The sequence below is a fragment of the Schistocerca gregaria genome, chromosome 8, assembly GCF_023897955.1.
Source record: "Schistocerca gregaria isolate iqSchGreg1 chromosome 8, iqSchGreg1.2, whole genome shotgun sequence".
Lineage (NCBI taxonomy): Eukaryota > Metazoa > Arthropoda > Insecta > Orthoptera > Acrididae > Schistocerca > Schistocerca gregaria.
In genome coordinates this window covers 60,348,028-60,374,262 of record NC_064927.1, presented here as the reverse complement: position 1 = coordinate 60,374,262, position 26,235 = coordinate 60,348,028, and the positions used below count along the sequence as shown (strand labels likewise).

The 26,235-nt window shown below is 41.8% G+C and overlaps 1 protein-coding gene across 1 annotated transcript in view; it reads left to right on the top strand.

The window, feature by feature from the left end:
• Nucleotides 1-24,781, top strand: part of LOC126284640 (uncharacterized) — a 120,813-nt gene extending 96,032 nt beyond the window's left edge. Inside the window, exons 7-8 of the mRNA XM_049983717.1 lie at nt 6,373-6,450; nt 24,205-24,781. Of these exons, the coding sequence (XP_049839674.1) occupies nt 6,373-6,450; nt 24,205-24,685 (559 nt within the window). The 3' untranslated portion in view covers nt 24,686-24,781. The remainder of the gene's footprint in view (nt 1-6,372; nt 6,451-24,204) is intronic.
• Nucleotides 24,782-26,235: the final 1,454 nt, after the last annotated feature.

The following is a 26,235-nucleotide window of genomic DNA, read 5'->3' as shown; positions in this document are numbered from 1 at the left end:
CTTTTCAGTAGTTGCAGGTGCAACAGTCTGGATGATTGACTGATCTGGCCCTGTAACACTAACTAAAACGGTCTTGCTGTTGTGGTACTGCGAACGGCTGAATGCAAGGGGAAACTACAGCCGTAATTTTTCCCGAGGGCATAGAGCTTTATTGTACAATTAAATGATGATGGCGGCCTCTTGGGTAAAATATTCCGTAGGTAAAATAGTTCCCCATTCGCATCTCCGGGGGGAGACTACTCAACAGGAGGCCGTTATCAGGAGAAAGAAAACTGGCGTTCTACGGGTCGGAGCGTGGAATGTCAGATCTCTTAATCGGGCAGGTAGGTTAGAAAATTTAAAAAGGGAAATGGATAGGTTAAAGTTAGATATAGCGAGAATTAGTGAAGTTCGGTGGCAGGAGGAACAAGACTTTTGCTCAGGGTTATAAATACAAATTTAAATGCAGGAGTAGGTTCAATAATGAATAAAAGAAAGGAGTGCGGGTACGCTACGACAAACAGCATAGTGAACGCATTATTGTGGCCAAAATAGACACGAAGCCAAAAACTACTACAGTAGTACAAGTTTATATGCCAACTAGCTCCGTAGATAATGAAGAAATTGATGAAATGTATGATGAGATAAAAGAAATTATTCAAGTAGTGAAGGGAGAAGAAAATTTAATAGTCATGAGTCACTGGAATCCGACAGTAGGAAAAGGAAGAGAAGGAAACGTAGTAAGTGAATATGGATTGTGGCTAAGAAATGAAAGAGGAAGCCGCCTGGTAGAATTTTGCACAGAGCATAACTTAACCATAGCTAACACTTGGTTCAAGAATAATGAAATAAGGTTGTATACATGGAAGAACTCTGGAGATACTAAAAGGTTTCAGTTAGATTTCATAATGGTAAGACAGAGATTTAGAAACCAGATTTTAAATTGTAAGACATTTACAGGGGCAGATGTGGACTCTGACCACAGTCTATTAATTATGAAGTGTAGATTAAAACTGAAGAAACTGCAAAATGGTGGGAATTTAAGGAGATGGGACCGGGATACACTGACTAAACCAGAGGTTGTACAGAGTTTCAGGGAGAGCATAATGGAACAATTGACAGGAATGGGGGAAAGAAATACAATAGAAGAAGAATGGGTAGTTTTGAGGAATGAAATAGTGAAGTCAGGAGAGGATCAAGTAGGTAAAAAGATGACGGCTAGTAGAAATCCTTGTGTAATAGAAGAGATACAGAATTTAATAAATGAAAGGAGAAAATACAAAAATGCAGTAAGTGAAGCAGGCAAAAAGAAATTCAAGCGTCTCAAAAATGAGATCGACGGGAAGTGCAAAATGGCTAAGCAGGGATGGTTAGAGGACAAATGAAAGGAACTAGAGACTTATCTCATGAGGGGGAAGATAGATACTGCCTAGAGGAAAATTAAAGAGACCTTTGGAGAAAAGAGAACCACTTGCATGAATATCAAGAGCTCAGATGGAAACACAGTTCTAAGCAAAAAAGGGAAAGCAGAAAGGTGGAAGTAATATATAGAGGGTCTACACTGGGGCGTTGTTCTTGAGGACAATATTAAGGAAATGGAAGAGGAGGTAGATGAAAATGAAATGGGTATTATGATACTGCGTGAAGAGTTTGACAGAGCACTGAAAGACCTAAGTAGAAACAAGGACCTGGGAATAGACAACATTCCATTAGAACTACTGTCAGCCTTGGGAGAGCTAGTCCTGACAAAACTGTACCATCTGGTGAGCAAGATGTATGAGACAGGCGAAATTCCCTCAGTAGAGAGGATATAAAATGCAGACTGGCAATGGGGAGGAAAGCGTTTCTGAAGAAGAGATATTTCTTAACATCGAGTATAGATTTAAATGTCAGCAGGTCATTTCTGAAAGTATTTGTATGGAGTGTAGCCATGTATGGAAGTGAAACATGGACGATAAATAGTTTGGACAAGAAGAGAATAGAAGCTTTCGAATTGTGGTGCTACAGAAGAATGCTGAAGAGTAGATGGGTAGATCACATAACTAATGAGGAGGTACTGAGTAGAATAGGAGAGAAGGGAAATTTGTGGTACAACTTGACTAGGAGAAGGGATCGGTTGGTAGGACATGTTCTGAGGCATCAAGGGATCACCAATTTAGTAGTGGAGGGCAGCGTGGAGGGTAAAAATTGTAGAGGGAGACCAAGAGATAAATACACTAAGGAGATTCACAAGGATGTAGGTTGCAGTAGGTACTGGGAGATGAAGAAGCTTGCACAGGATAGAGAAGCATGGAGAGCTGCATCAAACCAGTCTCAGGACTGAAGACCACAACAACAACATAATTTTTTTCTGATCATTATATACATAATACTGAGTAACAACTGATGATTACATTTATGGTTTCTGTGCTACAGAACATCTGGAAAAGTCGGGTTGCTAAAACATGTGTGGTGTACTTTCACAGCAGTTTGCCACAATAGCGACTGCTTGGCGCAGTGGCTCTCAAAAGCTTCAGTAAATTGTTCTTACCGTTTGAACTGTGGGAACAGCACCAGCTTGATGGGCCAGTATGAACTTGTACTGAAATAGAATCCTATATATAATAGAAGATGACGGCTGTGAGTGATGCACATTTTGGCTTACAATTTTACCTGAATTTGTTGTTAAGCAGTTAAGCTCAACTGTACATAGGGAGAATCATGTGGCGAGTGCCTAGTCTTATATTAGAATTTTCTTCTGAGAATGTGTAACCTACAACTGCATTTAAACTGCGTAACCACGGAGCACCCCCAGTGGCCAGTCTGGAGAGACGCCTTGGACAGAGCTGTCCGTCCGTCGGAGCCACGGGTGCACCAGTCGGCGTCACGGCGCCGTGAAGCCTGAGACGAGTGCCGCTCCCCAGTCAGGGTCAACGATGCTGTCACTACGTCAGTGATGGCCAGAATGCAGGAGACGCAAGAGAATGAGGTCCGTGCTCCGAGAAAACTGAAGATAGGGCACGATTTCTCAGTCAGAAGCTGATACAGAAATCTGACGAAACTTGAACGATAGCATAGACACAATATTCTCAGACTGCTAGGGATTACTGAGAACAACAGAAAGAACACAGATGGCATAGTGATCACTCTTCAGAGCTGAAAAGAAATTCACGCAGTCAGATCTGACAATATACGAGGATACCACCTCTGAAAGGCTAAAAGTTTCTGAACAGTGCGATTTGGACTATAAAACATGTGTACAAATGACGGCATAACAACAGTGAAGACCGAAAATAGGAAAAGATCAATCGGCAGTCCAGAAGAACTCGAATGCCTGTGCTTTAGGAGTTAAAAACATTACAGTTCTTGCTCCATTAGTTTGTGTATTTATATTTGAGTATTTAATTTGAAAAGAAGCACTTTATTTTTTAACACTTTCCTTAAACAGTTTCCTGTTACCATTCATTGGTTTAGGATTACTTTCAGATACTTATAAATGCTCTGTTCAATTTTCGTACTTCCAGTCAGAGGGTAAGAGGAATTCAACACTTCAGTGCTGAGCAGAGAGCTTATTGGTGGAAAGAGACCAGCGAAGGCCGTTACGAGGCTGAGAACCTTCTGATAATGTGATAGAAAATGAAACAGGGTTCGCTGTGTAGAGTCAGAGTTTAACACAGCTTTGGAATATCTAATAAAATCGTTGGTTAAAAGGCAATGACAGTTGGATAATAGACGCTGTGAGTCTAGAGATGCACCATCTGAAGTTTGGAAAAAAAAATCATCCACACAATGACGACGTTACAAAGGATATGTAAAGGCGACTACACACAATCAACTTAAATGCTCAAACCATCAAGATGCTAACAAGAATAATGTGGAATAGAATGGATAAGAAAATTGAGGGTCTGTTACACGAATGTGTTTGGCTTTAAGAAAGATAAACTGAACAAGAAGGCAGTTCTGACAATGTGTTTCGTAATGAAGACAAGACCTACGAAATAGGTTTTTTTGGCCTAGAAAAAGGCTTACATGATCCAAAACGGTGCAAGATGCTTGAAATTTTCAGTATAAAAGGTTTAAGCTATAGGGAGAAAAGGGTAATATGTGGTACAAGAACCAAGAGAGAAAAATAATAATTGAATACCAAGAACGAAGTGCTCAAATTAGAAAGGGTACAAGACAGAGATGTGGTATTTTGCACCTTGATATTCAAACTGCACTTCGTATAAGGAATAGAAAGCCAAATGAGTGCAATTAAGCCTAAAGGTGAATGGAGATCATGGATAACGTTGTTATTCTCGGTAGAACTGTACAAAAACTGTAGGACCTGTTAAATGGAAGTAAGGCTAATGAGCATCTCTCCCCAATGAGCATTTAAGTAATTAATAAGAGAAATAATGTGTACAGATAGATATAAATGTCTTCAGACAGACAGCAAAACTTCTCTTAAGGTATATCCTAGAAAACACTTTAGTGATTCAGTAAGTGGACACGTATGCACAGTAGTTCAAGAATACCATTTAAAAAGGCCAGAACCAAGTTTTAGCAAAAGATAAACAAGTAAATAAATAAAAGGTTAGAAAGGTCACCCCGTGAAAACATGTAAATGACAAATAGTTGAACAATAGATCTAGTAAGCTGTAAGTAGCCCTGAGACAAGGAATGAATTTCTTTTAGTTTCAGCTGACAAATGGCTAGCAAACGAACACTTAAGTAACCTTCAGGGCATAGCGTTACTTAATAGTTCTATCCCCTTTTGCATTTTACATCACGTGAAACTCAAATGTGCCAGTTCGTTATTATCGACTGGCTATATTTTCAAAAGTCCAGACGACATGTCGATATGACACGTGCCGTTCATATACAACGGACCAACATGTGGCCATCTTAATGGGGCTCAACAGTATGCCCAACCAGCGCACTTGACTCAACAAAGCCTCAAACATCAAAACTTCAAACAGCAATTTTCATATCTTGAGTGAAGGCAGCCCAAGGGTATGTGGCGGCGGTGCATTCCATGAAGCCGTAATATAAGGAGCACACACGGGGTCCATGTGCAAGACAGTCAAAGCGTGTCAAACCGGAAGAAAACTGGAACAAAGTAAAGGGAGCGTCTAAATTCCCCTATCATTCTCATTTAATACAATCCCACGACCACAGAACTTCTGCAGATCAACAGACACTTCAGATGATCCTCTTCAAAAACTAGGCTAAGGCTAAACATATTCACACTTAAAGCAATGTACAGCATTACCCAATCATCTAATCCACTACTGAACGTGGGAAGCTGAATTGCAATAACAAGTGTCTCTGGCTGCTACGCGTTACCCTGGCCCCTTCCAAGGCAACACCTCAAGATATTAAGTCACGCAACACAAATCAGGCAGTTTATTGAATGAGAAAGTTCCTTTGCAGAATCAAATTTTCACTCTGTAGCAGAGTGTGCACTGATATGAGACCCCCTGGCAGATTAAAGCTCTGTTCTGAATCGAGACTCGAACTTTCGTGGGCAGGCGCACTACGAACTGAGCTGCCCAAGCACGACTCACGACCCGTCCTCACAGCTTTAATTCTGCCAGTACCTCGCCTCCTTCCTTCCAAACTTCACAGAAGCTCTCCTGCGCAGGCAGTATGAAAGGTAGGAGACGACGTAATGGCAGAATTAAAGCTGTGAGGATGGGACGTGAGTCGTGCTTGGGTAGCTCAGACGGTAGACCACTTGCCCGTGAAAGGCAAAGGTCCCGTGTTCGAGTCTCGGTCTGGCACACAGTTTTAATGTGCTAGGAGCTTTCAGAAAGCTTCTACTGAGAAGAACCAACAGCAAATTCAAATATCCAAGGCCACTCAAATGTGTCATCGTTAGATAACCCCACCCTCTCACCTGCCCACAACTATTAAAGAGACAAAACATTTAAAAGGCCACCAATTACACCATGGCATGTCAAGTTCGGCCTAAAGGCGCATACTGCTTATGGGCCCTGCGCGTCTCACCCTCCGGTCCGGCTTCAGAACACTACCTACCCCTAGGAACCACTGTCGCTCCGAACCGCCCACCGCAGCTAAACCACGCCCCCTGCTGCCACAAGCTTCGATCCGCAAGAAGTGGCATACCCCAGGCGAGCGGGACGGGAATTCAAAGACGGAGCCCGGCATGGCTCATGTTGAAACATGTATGTACCTTTCCTTTGTTCTTTACTCTCTGGCAGTTGTTTGGTATACTAAGCTACTGGTAAAAGGAACTCAGGAGAAGCAGTGCGTAAACTGATTAGTCCAGTGACCAAGCATTCATATGGCGAATCCACTATTGTCTTTGCAGTGTGTGCTCTGTTATCTGTGTGTGACAGTGTCTGTATCAGGCTGCCCCCTGGCCTCCGCGTGGACTCGCCTCACCAGCCAGTGTCTCTCTCTGTGCAGCGCCGGAGCCAACGCCGTGCCGCCGACGTCTGCGTGCCGCTCTCCCCCACCCAACGACGCTGCCGTCTCCCGCCTGCGGTGAGTTCCGTCACTTCACACGCTCATTTTCCACATTCACAGTGCGTCCTATGAGGAACTCTAACCAAGTGTTAAGGTCAAACATTGAATGTCTCTTTATTGGATACCTATTAAAAATGTATGTATGTACCCTGTAAGTATGCTCAACATCTCATATACTATTATATGAATATTTTTAAAGAAAAGTATGTGTGTGCAACTCCCCAAAACTACTATATCGATTACAACCAAAACTGGTACTCATATCACTTCCTATCTGGAAAGAAGTCCTGTGGTGGTAATAACCACCAATTTCTCAAAGGGGTAGATGTACAGAGGAAAAAGGAACGTGGCGCACCACGCTTAAATATTATGACTGTAGCCATTAATATCTGAAAATGAGAGCACTTAGCAATTTGTAACGAAACACCCCTCTGCTCCCCTACAAAAATCTGGTACCACGCGCCACGGAATTTGAATCCCCGCCAGACGTCATGGAAGTCCAAGACCCCTAGAGGTCTCTGCACCATCGCGCCGTAAACTGTGGCGGCGCGCGCCGCCTGGCCCGCATTTAGCGTGAGGGCGCCACAGTGGAATATGTGGTTGCAGTGGCCAGAAGCGGCGACCCTGACAGAGTACTCAAGTGCCTGCCTCTTGCTCAGCCAGCCCCCTGGTTGCTCCTCTCCTCTCCCATCCCCATCCCCTGCCACGTCTTCACTGTTGTGTCCCCCCTACCCTCCATCTCTGCACCCTTCATCTCCTTTCCCAAGGTGGCTTTCATCAACTCCCCCTCCAAGATGATGCCCTCTCTCCCTCCATTTATCCCTCCTATCAACTCTGATCCTCACTCCCCCTCCTTCATTTCCCGGGCTCCCTCTCCCCCCCTTCCATCCTCTTTTTCCCCACCTCCCCTCTCTCTGCCCCCTTCTCTGTCCCGAGTCCTTTTGCATTTCCCTCCTCTGCCTTTTCCCATTCCCTCTTGTGTCTGTCCTGCCCCTCTCCCCCTTTATGAGCTCTCCATCCTTGAGTCCCCCCCATTTTTCGTTTTTTCCTCCCTCTTTGTTTTCCCCCTCCTCCACGTCCCCCCCCCCCATCTGCCCTTGGCTAGGGAGTGTCATCTTTGTGCCAACAGTTTCGTGCAGTGTTTTATAGTGAGTGTTCCGTGTTGTGTGTCTTTTGGGAAGTGTTGCGAACGGCCATCATACTGTCACTGGGTCTGATTTTTTATCTCTTGTGAAAAGAAACCAGACTGTCGCCATGTTTTTAATTGTGTGTCTCCTATGTTACTTGTCTGATTCCTGCGTATTTTATTAACATTGCCAACCCCTTTGCTTTCAGTTTTAACTTTCCACAATTTTCCGCCATTTTACACTTTAAGCCACCGTTTTATCGCCTGTTTTCCTTGTTTCTTTCTTCTTCCGTTTTTTGAAAAAAGTCTGTAGGCTGTAGAGCAGCTTACTATGCTGCTGCCAACCCGCCGCTTTCGGGGGGAATTGAAATTCAATAAAGAAAAAAAAAAGCTCAGCCAGGCAGTCTAACATTGCGTACGTCTCTTGACATATCGCCTTGCCTTAGACAGCGTATTTACTTTCGTGCTTTGTTTACGAGTGGACGTGATTGTCTAGTTAGGTTTCCTTGACTCTGCTGTCTTGTTGTTGTTGTTGTTGTCGTAAGGTCCTCCGCTGGTTGTGTCCGTCCGCTCCGTTGTGTTGTTACTCGCGGGCCGCTCCGCGGGTGCCGCCGCGTTTTCCGTTACTTCAACCCCGCGACTTTTCCGGTCGCCGTTACAAGAAAGAAATTAGAAGAAATAGCTTCAGCGCTTTCTACATTTTGCCTTTTCAAGCAGTAAAACTACTGTTTCAAGAATAACATTTTTAATTTATTACTTTTTTACTACTATATTCATAAAGCTTTTTGCAGACAGTGCCAAATGTAACATTGAATATGTGTGAAAAATTATGTCATTATTAAACGCACAGTAGAGGAGATATGACGGTATAAACATTTGGACTGGTTAAAATGTGCCGCATCAGACGTAAAATTTTAATTTATAACTTATAAACTACCAACTCTACTCGCAACACATTTTTGCAGGAAGTATCCACATATACCAATGAACGTACCTTAAAAATTGTCACTGTACAACACGTATTTAAGGACATATGATGTCACAAACACTGTGGCAGCTGAAAAATTGGTTTCCCTAAAAAGGAGTTCCATTTACCCTGAGCATACTCCTTCGTTGTTTGATAATAAGAGCACTTTTGGTCATGATATTGTAAACTTTGGCGGCCTATGGATGAATGTGTGATGCTGCAGTGCAATTTCACTGTCAACCTAGTTAAGACATTAAGCGCCTGCGGGGCTAGCAGCGTAATCTAATGTGCTGCTTCCTGGGTCGGAAGGCATTCCGGTCCCAAGAAGATTAATGTCGAGATCCGGTATGCCAGCCAGCCTGTGGATGGTTTTTAAGGCGGTTTCCACCTACCTTGGTGAATGCCGGGTGGTTCACCTTCTTCCGCCTCAGTTACACTGTGTCAATGATTGCTGCACAAACACCGTTTCCACGTACACGTATACCATAATTATTCTACCACGCAAACACTTGAGATTACACTCGTCTGGTATGAGACATTCCCAGGGGGTCCACTGGGGCCGAAAAGCACAATAACCCTGGGTTTGGTGTAGGGTGGCGGTGGGGTGGGTGGACTGCTGTGGCCTGTTGTGGGGTTGTGAACCACTGAGAGCTACAGTGGGATAAAGCCTCTCCAATGGTTTTAGGTTCCAGGTTTAATACATACATACAACGATACTATGCAAAGCACATGTAGAACCCAACACAAAGTTTTGCAAATTTCGTTCTGTATACTCAGCTGGAAGGTAATTATGCCTCACACACAGGACCTCATTTGAGAGAGGATGTGTAGTTAAACTCAAATAAACCAGTTGGAATGGTCAGCAATGTTGGGTTGGCAGAAGAGCCAACACGGTGTTACTAAGGGAAGCCGAAATGGACGCGTTTTAGGTCACGCAGGCTGACGTGAGGGACGAACTATACTGACGTGAGGTCTGGAACACGACAAGAAATTAGAAAGTGAACATAATGAGTTTGATACTTAACTTTAATCCATTAATGATGAACGTCGCTCTTGATGGTACATGAGCCACAATGTCATCTGTTCAGAAGACATAGTAACTGAATATGGCGCCCTGCTAGGTCGTAGCAAACAACGTAGCTGAAGGGTATGCTAACTATCGTCTCGGCAAATGAGAGCGTAATTTGTCAGTGAACCATCGCTAGCAAAGTCGGCTGTACAACTGGGGCGAGTGCTACGAAGTCTCTCTAGACCTACCGTGTGGCGGCGCTCGGTCTGCAATCACTGATAGTGGCGACACGTGGGTCCGACGTATACTAGCGGACCGCGGCCGACTTAAAGGCTATTACCTAGCAAGTGTGGTGTCTGGCGGTGACACCACAATCAAATTGCTAAGCATTGGAGTAGGAGCTATGCCACTATTCGGCGCCATTGGTAGGAACCATGGCCAAACACAGCGTCAAGAAGAAAGCAGAAGACCAAAGAGTCAACAGGACGTGAGGACTGAGCAATCGTGAAACAGGCACTCAGAGTCCCGAACTCATCATTATCATTGATGCAACTTGCAGCTGGTGACCACAAGGGCCATTAACAGGTGCCCCACTGAAATAGGCACTCAGAGTCCCGAACTCATCATTATCATTGATGCAACTTGCAGCTGGTGCTTCAGTGACCACAAGGGCCATTAACAGATGCCCCACTGAAATAGGCACTCAGAGTCCTGAACTCATCATTATCATTGATGCAACTTGCAGCTGGTGCTTCAGTGACCACAAGGGACATTAACAGGTGCCCGACTGAAATAGGCACTCAGAGTCCCGAACTCATCATTATCATTGATGCAACGTGCAGCTGGTGCTTCAGTGACCACAAGGGCCATTAACAGGTGCCCCACTGAAATAGGCACTCAGAGTCCCGAACTCATCATTATCATTGCTGCAACTTGCAGCTGGTGCTTCAGTGACCACAAGGGCCATTAACAGGTGCCCGGCTGAAATAGGCACTCAGAGTCCCGAACTCATCATTATCATTGATGCAACTTGCAGCTGGTGGCCACAAGGGCCATTAACAGGTGCCCTACTGAAATAGGCACTCAGAGTCCCGAACTCATCATTATCATTGATGCAACATGCAGCTGGTGCTTCAGTGACCACTAGGGCCATTAACAGGTGCCCCACTGAAATAGGCACTCAGAGTCCCGAACTCATCATTATCATTGATGCAACATGCAGCTGGTGCTTCAGTGACCACAATGGCCATTAACAGTTGCCCCACTGAAATATGCACTCAGAGTCCCGAATTCATCATTATCATTGCTGCAACTTGCAGCTGGTGCTTCAGTGACCACAAGGGCCATTAACAGGTGCCCGACTGAAATAGGCACTCAGAGTCCCGAACTCATCATTATCATTGATGCAACTTGCAGCTGGTGGCCACAAGGGCCATTAACAGGTGCCCTACTGAAATAGGCACTCAGAGTCCCGAACTCATCATTATCATTGATGCAACATGCAGCTGGTGCTTCAGTGACCACAAGGGCCATTAACAGGTGCCCCACTGAAATAGGCACTCAGAGTCCCGAACTCATCATTATCATTGCTGCAACTTGCAGCTGGTGCTTCAGTGACCACAAGGGACATTAACAGGTGCCCGACTGAAATAGGCACTCAGAGTCCCGAACTCATCATTATCATTGATGCAACGTGCAGCTGGTGCTTCAGTGACCACAAGGGCCATGAACAGGTGCCCGACTGAAATAGGCACTCAGAGTCCCGAACTCCTCATTATCATTGATGCAACTTGCAGCTGGTGCTTCAGTGACCACAAGGGCCATTAACAGTTGCCCCACTGAAATATGCACTCAGAGTCCCGAATTCATCATTATCATTGCTGCAACTTGCAGCTGGTGCTTCAGTGACCACAAGGGCCATTAACAGGTGCCCGACTGAAATAGGCACTCAGAGTCCCGAACTCATCATTATCATTGATGCAACTTGCAGCTGGTGGCCACAAGGGCCATTAACAGGTGCCCTACTGAAATAGGCACTCAGAGTCCCGAACTCATCATTATCATTGATGCAACATGCAGCTGGTGCTTCAGTGACCACACGGGCCATTAACAGGTGCCCCACAGAAATGGGGATGAGCTTACAGTGCCCCTGGTGTCGATTAACATGGACCTCTGTAGGCCAACAAGCCCATTTGCGTTTGTGTCACGCACATTCAGCCTGGACTCTCATTGACAGAACTTGAACTGCCCTCGGCGACTAGTTGCACATCGAACTGAGAACTGGTGACCATTAAAGATGTGTCTGGAGATGCCACAGACAGTAGTGGGATACCAACCTTACTGTTGGCACCATATGCCCCTGAAGACCAGGGGTAATGGTCTGGGGTGCAAAAGTCTTTTCATAGCATGACCCCTTTGGTTGCAATTCATGGCACCCTTACAGTACAGCGGTACGTCGACGATATTCTATCCCCTGTTTTATTCTCTATGTGGAAAGCCATCTTCGGCTTACGTTTCAACAAGATAACGCTCAGTTTCACACGGCGATACTTTCTGATGCTTGTCACGTGTTGGCCAAACCCTACCTTGTCCAGGAAGCACGCCAGATCTCTCTTCAATTGCGAACTTTAGGAGCATTATGGGTAGCAGGATTTTGACGGTCTAATGTGCAAGATGGACAGAATCTGGCACTATGTCCCTCAGAAGGGCATCCAAAATTTTGGTCAGTCAAAGCCAAGCCGAGTAACTGCTTCCATAATGCCAAAAGTGACCTACTCAATTTGTATTCTTTCTCTTGAATAAATCATACCATTTCCTGAAATTGTTATCATTTTTTGTCTGTAGATGTACATCACATCTACCGAATTCCATCCCATTAAGGTAATATTACTGTTCAGCTTTCTTCTAGGAGCGGAAATCCTGTAAGTTTCACAGGAGAACTTCTGTGAAGTCTGGAAGGTAGGAAAGGAGGTATTGGCAGAAATAAAGCTTTTAGAACGATTTGTGAGTAGCACCTGGGCAGCTCAGTTCACTTTGAAAGATAAAGCTCCTAAATTCAAGTTTGGTCCGAAATACAGTTTTAATCTGCGAGGAAGTTTTGGTTTTTTTACAATGTTAAAATAAATACTGTACAGGTAAAAACCATCATCCTCCCATTGGCGTTGGGAGTGGCAACTGGTGGTGGAGAGAGATGGGGGATGAGGTGGACAGAGAGAGGTGAGATGAGGAAATTGGCAAACTGAGGAGGCAGGTGGAGATGAACAGAGAGGGGATGGGGGAAGATGTGGGTAGAGAGGAGAAGAAGAAGGATATTGGCAGTGAGATGACGGAGGAAGAGAGGGACTAATAGAAGACTGGATACCTGGTCAGCACCATGTTTTTAAGCTCGGTTTTTGATAAAGTAGAGGTTTTAGTTTTCAGGAAATGTTACTCCCTTCCTAAAATTTGACATTGATTAGGTGTGTATCAACGTGATTCTCTGCATCATTCTCTGAGTTCACTGTGCGAATAACATTTACTTCAGAGTAGAAATAATTCGGTCAAGGCAGTTACGTGGGAAATATGGTATAAAACCAAATTCTTTCCCAATGATATTGATTATATTGGTATGTTCGATACAATTTCTGTTTTCAGTGACTGTTTCAGATCTTTCAAATTAATCCTATAAGAAATGGGTGTGAAAAGGGGCACTGATACATTGCAACTCCAAGAAACAATGATTGTATACAAATAAATAATTGTGATATAAATGTGTCATCAAAAAGAAATAACTGAGAAGTAGTAAGTAGGGAAGGAGAAACAGAGTAATATATGACGATGGAATATGGACATGGCTTATTGTGGGGTGCGTGTTTAAATTTTATGTGTATTTTGCATATTTTTCTTCCAATGACGCTTTTAATCAAATATGTGCAACAGTGTGATTCAAGAGTGAATTTCTTTCTTATTACAAGCAGTCGCCTTAACCATTAGTCTACTTCACCACATGAACAGGCTTGGCTCAAATTTCCATTGTAGCTTGTAGTTGCAACTTTCTTTTCCAAACACTAGAATTTTCCCACAGGGTCTGTGAGAATAGCACCACGAAATCTGTGGAGGATGGTGGCTTACCCTACTATGAGAAGTGAACATCAGAAATTGTGGAAGTAGTGTTTGGAAATCATTTGTGGAAGGTAAGTGTCACTGAAAACATTAGTCGTATGTGTAGGCGTTTTGAGAAGGTCTAGTAGTTAAAGTTTTTGTGGTAATCATGAAATCCTAGCACCCAGGTTGATGGCATGGTTGAATTAAGGCGAGTGTAACAGTGTGCGACTCATGTGCGGGCCAGGGAGTTTTGCAGGTGCCCTTTGTAGTTTACTTATTAGTCAAATTTGGGTTTATGAAAAAGTACCACTGTATGACAGTGCATTAGTAGATGCAGCATGACTTCATTGCCAATGCATTTTATGTTAGAAAGAAACACAATATAACTGATACCTGAATAATACTTATACAAGGCCAGAGCTATCAACAGTGAGAGTATTGTGTATGCTTTCTGAAACTAATCAGATCAGTGTGTAGGCTATTGTATATAACAGGATGCTGTGTAACTATTTAAGGCAAACATGGAAGCAAAACCAGTATTTTAACATTGATAGCTCAGTAAGTAATGTTTCAATTGACTCGACAAACCATATTGCTTCTTACGCAGGTATTCATGGTTTTCAGTCATTATTTGTCTAGGAACATCAATTGTGGACGTGTGCCACCTGCAGATGCAAAATGCACTTAACTCTCCCAGTACCTATGTATTTACATTAATGTGTATTACCAGGAGAAGGACTAATTTAGGCCCATCTTCAAAAATAGAAAAAACAAAATATGTTCATTGTTTCTGAATACTATTAACAAGATTGTTAAAGAGGTACTGATATGTAAGTAGGGTCTAAAACTTGAAAATATCTTTGCGCACACTCTTACTAATACCAACACAATTTCAGTGTACTACCAAGTGGGAGGGGAGACTTCCACAATTTTTTTTAAAGCAAATGCACATTTTACTAATTATTGAAACATTGATGTGAGGCTGGGCACTGAATTTCAAGATACTGAATATGACATTTATTGTAAAAAGTCACATCTGCTGCTCAGACTTTAATTTCAGGTTAAGTTTAACTGATAAATTTACAACATTTATGGAATCTAGTAGATATTTTTTCCAAAATTTTATGGTGCGAAGTACTGGACTGGATGACAATATTTTCAAAAGGTGAGCACCATGTTGCTCAACCCCTCCCCCCATTCCCCTCCTCCTTGGTATTGCGAATGTTAAAAGCTTCATGCAGCTATTTTATAGAACAGAAATTCATCCACTGTGACAGCTAATCATGTAAGACACAGAATACTAGTTCTGAACTACATCGGAAACAGGGCACTGATAGGTATTTGCCAAATTTGGCACATACATGTAACATGAGCCATTTGACATAAGAAGAGCTACATGCTAACAACCAAATAGAAGAAAGTATTGGGAAGGTATTAAAGAAATTGAGAGCACAACGTTGATCATCATATAAAAAAGTCAGAAACCACTCAATGGAAGATGTGATAGTATTATGCATAATGTTAAATAGTTTGCATGTGGTGTTGTGGAAGAGATTTTAAATTACATACCACATTAGTTTGGATTCCGTAGAAATGTTGGAACACGTGAGGCAATACTGACCCTATGACTTAACTTAGAAAATAGATTAAGGAAAGGCAAACCTACGTTTCTAGCATTTGTGGACTTAGAGAAAGTTTTTGACAATGTTGACCTGAATACTCTCTTTCCATTTCTGAACTTGCCAGGGGTAAAGCACAGGGAGCGAAAGGCTATTTGCAATTTGTACAGAAACCAGATGGGAGTTATAAAAGTCGAGGGGTATGAAAGAGAAGCAGTGGTTGGGAAGGGAGTGAGACAGGGTTGTAGCTATCCCCAATGTTATTCAATCTGTATATTGAGCAAGCAGTAAAGGAAACAAAAGAAATATTCGGAGTAGGTATTAAAATCCATGGAGAAGAAATAAAAAACTTTGAGGTCCACCGTTAAATTGTAATTCTGTCAGAGACAGCAAATGACCTGGAAGAGCAGCTGAACGGAATGGACAGTCTGTTGAAAGGAGGATATAAGATGAACACAAACAAAAGCAAAACTAGGATAATGGAATGTAGTCTAATTAAATCGGGTGACACTGCAGGAATTAGATTAGGAAATGAGAGGCTTAACGTAATAAATGAATTTTGCTGTTTGGGGAGCAAAATAACTGATGATGGTCGAAGTAGAGAGGATATAAAATGTAGACTGGCAATGGCAAGGAAAGCGTTTCAGAAGAAGAGAAATTTGTTAACATCGAGTATAGATTTAACTGTCAGGAAGTCGTTTCTGAAAGTATTTGTATGGAGTGCAGCCATGTATGGAAGTGAAACGTAGTCGAAAAATAGTTTGGACAAGAAGAGAATAGAAGCTTTCGAAATGTGGTGCTACAGAAGAATGCTGAAGATTAGATGGGTAGATCACATAACTAATGAGGAGGTACTGAATAGAATAGGAGAGAAGGGAAATATGTGGTACAACTTGACCAGAAGAAGGGATCGGTTGGTAGGACATGTTCTGAGGCATCAAGGGATCATCAATTTAGTATTGGAGGGCAGCGCGGAGGGTAAAAATCGTAGAGGGAGACGAAGAGATCAATACACTAAACAGATTCAGAAGGATGTAGTTTGCTGTAGTTACTGGGAGATGAAGAAGCTTGCACAGGATAGAGTAGCATGGAGAGCTGCATCAAATCAGTCTCAGAACTGAAGACCACAACAACAACAACCACATACTGAAATACATATTAGTTAAGTCGTAGTAGATACTGGTATAGAAAACAAAATAGAGAACTGAAATCATAAGCATGAAATTGAAATAGAAGAATTATACAGTCCAAGAACAATATTAGGAGTGATAAAAACTTACAAGAAGCAACGAAAACAGGTTATTAAAAACCAAAAAGAGCGCAAACAAAAAAATCATTGAAGGAAATAAGAATTAATGTAGAACATGAAACGACATAAGACAATACTAGAAAAGGAAGTGGAATATGTGTTAGTAAACAGAATAATAAAACCAGGTTGGACACCAGAACGTTTGCTGAGAAAGAGTACATAGACTTGTCGCTAATACAATTTACAGGGTGAAGAGAGTGAAAATATCCGTCTTTGGTAAGAAATAGAAAGTTTGGGGTGCTAATGGAAGGGCTCACATCAAAAAGCAAAAATCATGTGCCATGCAAGAAAAAATTTCTGCTTTGAGAGGTGATACTATTTGTGATTCTGCACTTCAGATGAACATATGCCCTTTTCTTGACCATATCTGAAATACAGCTGTTTGAAAATCACTGGCATCAGTCACATGTCTTCACCAGCAATGACTTGTGGATACAACCAAAGACACATCAGGGTATGTAGTGTTGTTTAGTGACCATTTCAGTGCACACTTCGCTTGCACATGGTGGGGTGACGAGTCATGCAACTGTGCACTTGTTCGCCTCATGTCTCACTTCTACAGTTCTTGCATCAGTATAGTTACTACAGTGATGTTAAATTTACAGTCAAAACAGTACAGGTCAGTGTAGTGAAAATGTCGCAGATCTTCACACATGCAGAATATAGTGGCATGCTCGTTGTCTACAGGTTTTGCAGAGGGAATTCCAGAGCCGCTGTTTGCAAATACGAAAGACAGTTACCTAATTGCAGAGTTTCAGATAGCTGGATATTTAGCAGGGCATTTGACGGATTGTGTCAGTGTGTACTGCTTACATGTTGTATCGGAACAACCTGTCCAACAAGATCTTACTGAAATTGAGGACATTCCTGAAGTGGTAGAACGCAGCCAAACCACCAACTGAAGGAGGACTGCTGCACAGCTTGGTTCTGCATGAACATGGATGATGTGAACAGTGCATGAGCATGGCCTCCACCTGTACCATCATCTGACTGCGCAATATCTGCATGTAAGATACGATGCCAAACGGAAGAACTTCTGTTAGTGGGTCACTGTTTATGAATGCTGTATTTAACATATTCTATTCACTGATGAGACAACGTTTACCCGTAATGTCATCTAAAACTCGCACAGCTCTCACATGGGCAGATGACAATCTGCGCACTACTGTGGAAACAAGTTTTCATTGATGGTCCTAGGTGAACGTGTGGTGTGGTATTATTGATAATCAATTTATAGATCCAGTTATTTTTGATAAATGGCTTAATGGAGTATGGTATCTTGATTTCCTTCAAAATGCGTTACCAGAATATCTGGAAGATATTGCTTCGTCAGCAAGACATAAAGTGTACTTCCAGTAAGACGGAACTCCTGCACATTCTGTTTGATCAGTAACAGTGTATCTCACTGAAACCGATCCTGGGCAGGGAATCGATCGCTGTGGCCACTGAGGTCACCTGAACGTACTCTGTTAGATTACTGTTTGTGCAGTTGGCTTAAGAGTGCAGTCTACAAGTGCAGAATGGACGAAAACGATAAACCTACTTTCTGTTACATGTGTGTGCTCAAATAAAGGGCCATAAAGATGAGACCAGTTCAGCAAAACAGCAGCTGTCTGCAAGTGCTGCAAAACGCATTTTAGTTGATAGTGGACCTTTTGAACGTCTTTTGTAAGGAAATATACACAATTAAACAGAATAATGGATCATAATTTTTCATTTGATATCACCAGCTTTTGTTCTGTTCGCCGTTGTTTTCTTTTGTCTTCTCATGAACTGCTAAGAGAGGGGCATATGTTCATATGAAGTTTTATGTTCACAATCACTAGTATTATCACCCTTCAAAGTGTGTATTTTGTTTCCTGACTCTCCCTGTATTCAGGTGAGATTGCGTTAGTACAGCAAAGATGAATGGGGAATCGTTACAGTGATACCAGATGGCAAATGGGGAAGTCCATTCACACCACATCATTGACGAATGGCAGATTGTTACGGCCTGGAGTGTGAGAATAAGCATATCAGAAAAGGGTAAGCCAATAACTATTCACATGCTACTGCAGAAAGTGGTTGAAAAACAGTGAAACAACTAGCAGGTGACCAGACGTTGGACATCTATGCCTCATCACAGAATGTAGAGTCAGACACTTGCCCACTCTGTAAAAAGGGTCAGGGAGCGACCTGTGGCATATATAACGACAGAGCATGTTGCCGTTGCAGGCACAAGTAGCTTATAGCACATTTCTCAGCATCGGTGCAGGATCATCGAGGTTTAACCATGAATCAATTCAAACATTATCCTGGTCAGATGAACCACGTCTTTTTACAGCAGATCATCCAGATGAACAATTGCCAGAAACAAGCAATGCAACATGGATTCAGGCTGGTGGGAGCAGTATTATGCTATGGCCGACATTTATCTGGGTTTACACAGCATGTTCAATAGTGGTAGAAGGCACTGAGATAGCTGTGGACTATATTAACATTCTTGCAGACTTTCTGAATCCATTAACTCTTTATGTATTTCATAATATCAATGGCACCTTCCAACAGTCCGCCCCGTTAGCTGAGTGGTCAGCTTGACAGACTGTCAACCCTAAGGGCCCGGGTTCGATTCCCGGCTCGGTCCGAGATTTTCTCCGCTCAGGGACTGGGTGTTGTGTTGTCCTAATCATCATCATTTCATCCCCATCGACGCGCAGGTCGCCGAAGTGGCGTCAAATCGAAAGATCTGCACCAGGCGAACGGTCTACCCGAAGGGAGGCCCTAGCCACACGACATTTGCATTTTTACCTTCCGACAAAATAACCGTCTATGTCACACGGCACTAATTGTGGAACAGTCATTTGAGGACCTTGGTAGTGAACTTGTATTGGTGTCTGGGACACCACATTCGCCTGATCTAAACCCAATGGATTGTAAGATGCCAGCTCTGTCCCCACAAACTAATGGTTATAATTTACAGGAACTGTATATCCTGTACATATACATTGCTGTGGATGTCAAATTTGAATCAAACTCCTAACACAAATAATGTACCATGGCAGAAGCATGAACAACTTGAACAAATCCCAATTTTATGAGTGCATTTCGAGTGAAGGATTACACAAAATGAGTAATACGAGCAACCACATTACAGTAAGAAATACAGTCACAGACAGTTCTTCCACATCCGTTCATTGTATGTATCAACATTGAAATAGCTCAAAACGAAATTTTCTAAGAATTATGCAGACAAATGCCACAATAATCAATATAAAACGACTAATATGTGCAAACAATGTAGGTATGTGTGGAAATGAATTACAGTGAAATCATCGGCTTTGCACATTAAGTCGGAGAATAAAAGGACAGCAAGTCCAAACGTAACAGTTGATGGAGAGGATGGAATGCTACAGCAGACACAGGAAACAAATACACAATCATTCCTACACAATCTATCACCCTGTGTGACAATCAAGGGTAAACAAAGCATTTGGAAGCCATTGTTAGATGTAGAAGTTCTATGGAATGTACTGATGACACGATACTCGCTTTCACCAAACAAGAAATGTGAGATGATCAGACCAGTGTCAAAAGTAAAGTAGTATGCATTACTTGACAGATATTTTATATACATATCTGAACTTTTACCTGAACCAATATTTTTGTGATCTTATTAACAAGCTGACAGTGTTCATCTCAAAGAACTAAAAAACCTGATCATTAAAAAATTATAGATTGATAACATTATTCAGTACTGATTACAGGAGCATGTCAGATCTATTGGCATAATACATAGATGTATTTTATGTGTCACCACAGTAAACAAATCACAACTAGCTATGGTGTTAGTCGATGTGTATCATTCAGGTAGACAATTTTTTATTAGAGGTATGAGCCAAATACGATTATGAAGCAGTTTATGACATCATTATCAATAAAATGACTGAATAAATGGGTATGTCGACTGTCAACAACATTACAAGCAACTGACATGCAATCGCATCTAGGGTTCCAGGTTACCAATGTAAAGGACACATCTCTGGAACACGCTTATGAAGTAAGTTTGCTGATCGACAATAAGGATGAGATGGAGAAATTCAAACAAATTTATACAACATACATTCTAACGAAGGTGAGAAAATTAGGTATGAAAGGAAAATCTCAGCTCATGGAACTAGCCTCAACATCATCTGGTTTCCTATAACCAAGGAGAGGGCGTTATTTCTGGAAACTGGAAAATACTATTTCTGTTAATTTGGAGCATAAACGTAAAGCTATTCTTGAAATGACATAGGACCATGACACACTAATGTCAGGTAAATTCCAACTTCATGAACACTTATATTATCAGTAAAATATTTACCAGCAGTACTTCCACTGCCCATCACATTTGCTAACAGGACACTGGCAACAGCGGGTCAGTTTGTATGACGTGGCAACATCTACAAGACTTCCTTCAGTGCAACAATGCTACAGCACACACAAATACCTCTGGAAGCCACAGATGTTTAAGCTCAATCAACGGCGCTGAACTTCCTGGAATACAAGAAAACACTGACAGAACGATCACAATGCTGTAGACAAGTGTTTTTCATTCCACTAGAAACCTCTAGCAAAGACATTTCGATCAATGTAAGCATGGTAAATCACAAACTAAGTTACATTCGATGGTATTACATGGCCACTAATTCTTTATGCGGAGTAGCATGAACAACACGCAAATCAGAGCGAGCTGGTAGGATGTAATTTGTGATATGGTCCCTATGATAAACAAATTATACAGGATTCTATTAAGTCTGTTTTCAAAACCAGACTTCAGTTGTAATAGCCGGAAGCTATATGTAATTGGATGATGGAAAAAACAGATTTTATAACCAGAGTTACTTCCATGAACATTGAATTGAAGTATGTTCTTCAGGTGAACTGAACCGATTACCGTGACACTAAATCAATGCTTTAAGACATAGAAAGTTTAAAGACACTCATGCTGCATCAATAAAGAAACCGTTTGAAGGTCTCTTGGAGTGAAAGGTGACTGTCTATGGAAAGCAGAAATTTTAAACTATCACTGCATTGACTGTATTGCAATGTCATCATATCTGAACAGTTTCCAATTATGTCATTTCATTACTGTGAATCTTCATTGAGTTCATCGTGACTGACTCATTCATTTCCTTAGAGTGCAAATTATTGCTTGTGTAAGGTACCACTCCTTAGAACTACTTTTCACAACTGAATAATAGTTTATCATTAGCTTCTTCTTGGTTCCAGCTATCTTCAGGTGGAACACTATTAGAATATCTTAAAACAGGAGAGAGAGATAAACAAATGAAAACTAATAACTGTGAATGACAAACTGGTTAGAAGAAGCAAAGAGTTAAGAGTAAATGACCATAAATCTGTTTGTTTAGGTAATGTGCGTGGTATTTGTATGACTAGTTCATAAGTTCTCCCAGACCTTCCTATACACAATAACCTAAATATCACAGAGCAACCTGTAACAAGGAAAAGCAGACTGTTGGTAAAGTTGCAGTGTCTATGACTGAAACACTGTTATTAATGCGGCTCAATATATATATGTATATTTGAGGAAAATCCCAGACAATTGCTGAGAATACTTATGAAATGACAGTTTTAGTTTTCAGGCGCAAAAGACATTCAACGTATCCTCTGTCATCAGTGCTAGGAACGTCACCCACAAAAGTGCCTGGTGTGCTATGTCCTGTCGCAGCTCACCTAGGCATAGGAGGAGGCTGCCCTAGGTTTGCAGCTCGGGCACACCCCAAAAGCTTGACACCACCACTGGCTCAGTACCCAAACAGAAAAAAAAGCAGGATATCTTTCCACCGTATATGATGTACTCGCCTGAGGCACAGAAGCATGCATGAGATTTTCCTAACAGAAAAGAGATTTTCAATACCTTGCCATCCAGGGCAACTGTTAGATTGAAGTATAGGGGTTTTTGCACCAAAAGTGATGATGAGTCAGCCAGCATAAAGTGCATATTTCGTAACACGTACCATGAGAGCATGTGGTAAGCTATATGTGCTAAACACTTTACAAGCAGTTACAGTTATAGCAGCAGTAATTTTAGACAAATGTCTGTATGAGAAATAGCTCAATGCTAAAGTGCCTCATTTCACAGATCAGTGTTTGGCGCATATTTGCAGAATTTCTTGAATTTGTACAGGTCATTTTAATCTATGTCAACGCCTTGTGCGTTTTAAAATGTAGTAGCATTGTTGCTAACATATCATGTCAAACTTGGGATCCATGTGAACTGCTGCACACACCAGAGGCAGGCAAAGGTGCACAGCCTCCACGAGGTCCACTGCTTTAAAGCACTGTGGAGGCAAACGCCTTCCAAGTTGTTGGCCATTGTTCAGTCAACATAATTAACATATTCTGCCTTGTGATCCCACAGGAAAGATCACTGCTGCCAGAACACTAACATCAATTTTAGTATATGGGGTATGTGATTTCCAATTAAAACAACATTAGCACCTCCATTTGCACATAAAATTTACAGGAAGGCAAAAATTAGTTGCCCGATTGATGGATAATGGATTTATCAACTGTAATATCTCAGTAGGCAGAATAATGTAATTAATTTGTGATTATCTACATTTAGTTTGTAAAGAATTTCCATTTTACTTTGAAGCACATGCAAAACACAGCTTGTAGTATAAGAGTGTGTTTTGTGGTAGGTTCATTGTAATGAGTCTGTCTCATGTAAATGGCATGGTGCGTTTCGCAGTAGCTATATCAGTAGTGTGAGGTCTACACTGGGTTCAGGAGCCCAGATGCAGTTGTAGCTGTATTTTTTATGTTAACAGAGGAAGTGCATGCTGTATTTACTCTCGTAACCTGAAGGTTTTGCTGTTGCCTTGAGACATATCACAACAAGAATGTAGTTAAAAGTGTGACTCTCTCTCTCTCTCTCTCTCTCTCTCTCTCTCTCTCTCTCTCTCTCTCTCTCTCTCTGTATGTATGTGTGTGTGTGTGTGTGTGTGTGTGTGTGTGTGTGTGTGTGTGCATGTACATGGTCTGATAAATGTCTCTCTGTGCAGGACAGGAGAGCTGAGAAGCTGAATTACTGCCGTTGCTATATCCCAAATATTTCGAGTTAACGGTTTCCTGGCAAAGAGTAGCTTTTTTTTTTACTGGTGTATGTCAAGTAATTTTTGAGTAACTGGACTGAATCTTATTGCTGCCATAATGGGGAGATCTCCTTATTAACACTGGAATGTGATTAGTTTTGTGTGTCACGTTTGCAAGCAATGGCAGAGAGTGATGCACACAGCAGACTGGCTGGATGGAGCATCCCTTTTAGTTGAGGGCAACCATTACTTGAGAGTGGGAAATGTGGTCGAAAGAATGCAATGTTGGGCAATAATTTGCTAGCTTGTGTCTAATCAGTTACTTGAGAGATGAAATGTAGGACGTTTTACGTGAGAGTGGATGAAGGCTTTGAGAGCATCGTACCATTGTACACCTGTATCTTATTGTAAAGTGTCTTTTCCACTGTTCTGTACTTTAGAAGGGAGAAAATTACAGATTCGTCAGTTGTCATGAACAGATGTCTTCCTAAAATTGGTCTTAGCTCCACTTATGTGGTAGTTTTCTGCATCAGAACTGCGTGTGAGAAGAAATTTGTGAAAATTTCTCTCTTTTTGACAGGAACCTTTCCGTGGAGGAGAGAGGCAGGAGGCTGATCGAGGCAGCTAAGAACGGCGCAATGCCGGAGCTGCAGGCGCTGCTGGCTGCTGGGGCAGACGTTGGGGCGAAAGACGAGAAAAGCAATACTGCCCTGCACTGGGCAGCCTGGGAGGGCTACACACAGGCGGTGAGATGCCTGATGGAGGCTGGGGCACACAAGGATATCGGGAACTCGGTTAAGAACACGCCTCTGCACTGGGCAGCGTGGGGTGGCCGAGCGGCTGTGGTGCGGCTGCTGTTGGCATCTTCTGCCAACCCCAATGTGAGGAATCAGGACGGGATGACGCCGCTGCACGAGGCTGCAAAGCATGGCCGTGCAGATGTGGCGATTGTATTGCTTGATGCAGGAGCTGACAAGGAGGCCAGAACCAACGAGGGTTACACACCACTGGAAATCGCCAGGCAATACAACCAGCATCACTTAGTAGACTTGCTAAGATGAAACTGGCAGTCCAACAAAAATGTTTTGAGTGGAACTAGAAGATCTTAAGTACATTACTTCTCATTATTTTCTGAATAAAGAATACAAAAATGTTCATCCTGCAGTCATTCTTTGTACCCATATTTATGTACCACATATAACTACTCAGATAACACCACAACAAATGTGACAAAGATAAATATTTATAATCAAATGCAAGTAATAGGAGCCAACTTTCTTTCATGTTAACTCAATTACTAATAAATGCTAATTATTTAGAATATTTCATTACTGAAAATTACTTAGTCGGAGCGTGTTTAGTGCTGTTAGAAACTACTGTAAATTTCACCTTACCATTAAGTTCAGTGCCATTAAGTTCAATGGTTGCAATGCATATTCAATTAAGATCTATGACTTAATTTACTTCTTTATCTATTGTGCAGGTTGTGCAGTAATTTGTGTTTGTAGTTCAAGTTTTACTTTATTAGCAAAATCCACACAACACAAGTTCTCATCCTAAACTGAATTTAATCATGTGTCTGCAATACCGAATGTTCAGAAGACAGTGCATTCAATTACAACTTGATATTGGCAGCAACATTCAGTATCATCAGAAATTTTATTGTCACTTTATTTTTAAGTAATAAGAATTGTAGGAGAACCTGTAATCCTATCTTCCCTACATAGCTGCGATGCTGCCTTTACAAGATGTATTACCACGTCAGTAAAATCACTAGATGAAAGTTGGCCGAAGAACCCGAGACAGAAACCAATAGGTAGTAAATTAGTATAATTTTTATCAATTTTTGCAGAAATGGAGCTATCCCATATTGATGCAAGGAACAAAAACTGCAGACAGTGAGCCTTCCACACTTTTGTATGTCGATCGTCTATACCTCCAATGTCCTTCACTTAAGCTGTTATCAGTTTCAGATTCAAACCATGATGTGAAGTATTCATTTAAAAGAGATTAAAAGGATGTTTTTATGCTGATGAGAAAGATTGTGTATGTGCTATGTACAGCTGACATGTAACTAGTACAGGCAATACAGATTTTCAATAGTTGAAAAAACTCATTGAATGCGTCTTTCCAAAAGAATGAGCATACCCCGCCACCCAGAAAGAACTTTGTAAACAAAGGTAAAGTAAGGTCCATCCTGCACTTTTCTCACATGGCACCATGAAGGAAATGGATAAGGCAGACAGCTTGATACAGTGTAGTACAGAAAATTTTCCCTTTCTCTGCATTTTCAGCCTGTGATCTAAAGTGAACTTTCATCACTTTCCGGACTACCAAAGAGCAGAGAACTTAGTTTCTCTTCAAAGATTGTTAGTTAAAGTCTAATTATGTGGAATATCAAACAAAATTTGTGACTAGATTGAGGAGTTCTTGGTAGGCAGGATACAGAAAGTTATCTTGGATAGATGGAAATAGAGGAACCTGAGTTGTACCCCAGGAAGTGGATTGTGACCTGTTTGTGTAGCATGTTAATGACAATGTATATAATCGCAGGTTTTGCAGACTGTTCAGTTAACTATAATGAAGTGCCTTATGATACAAAAATTGCACA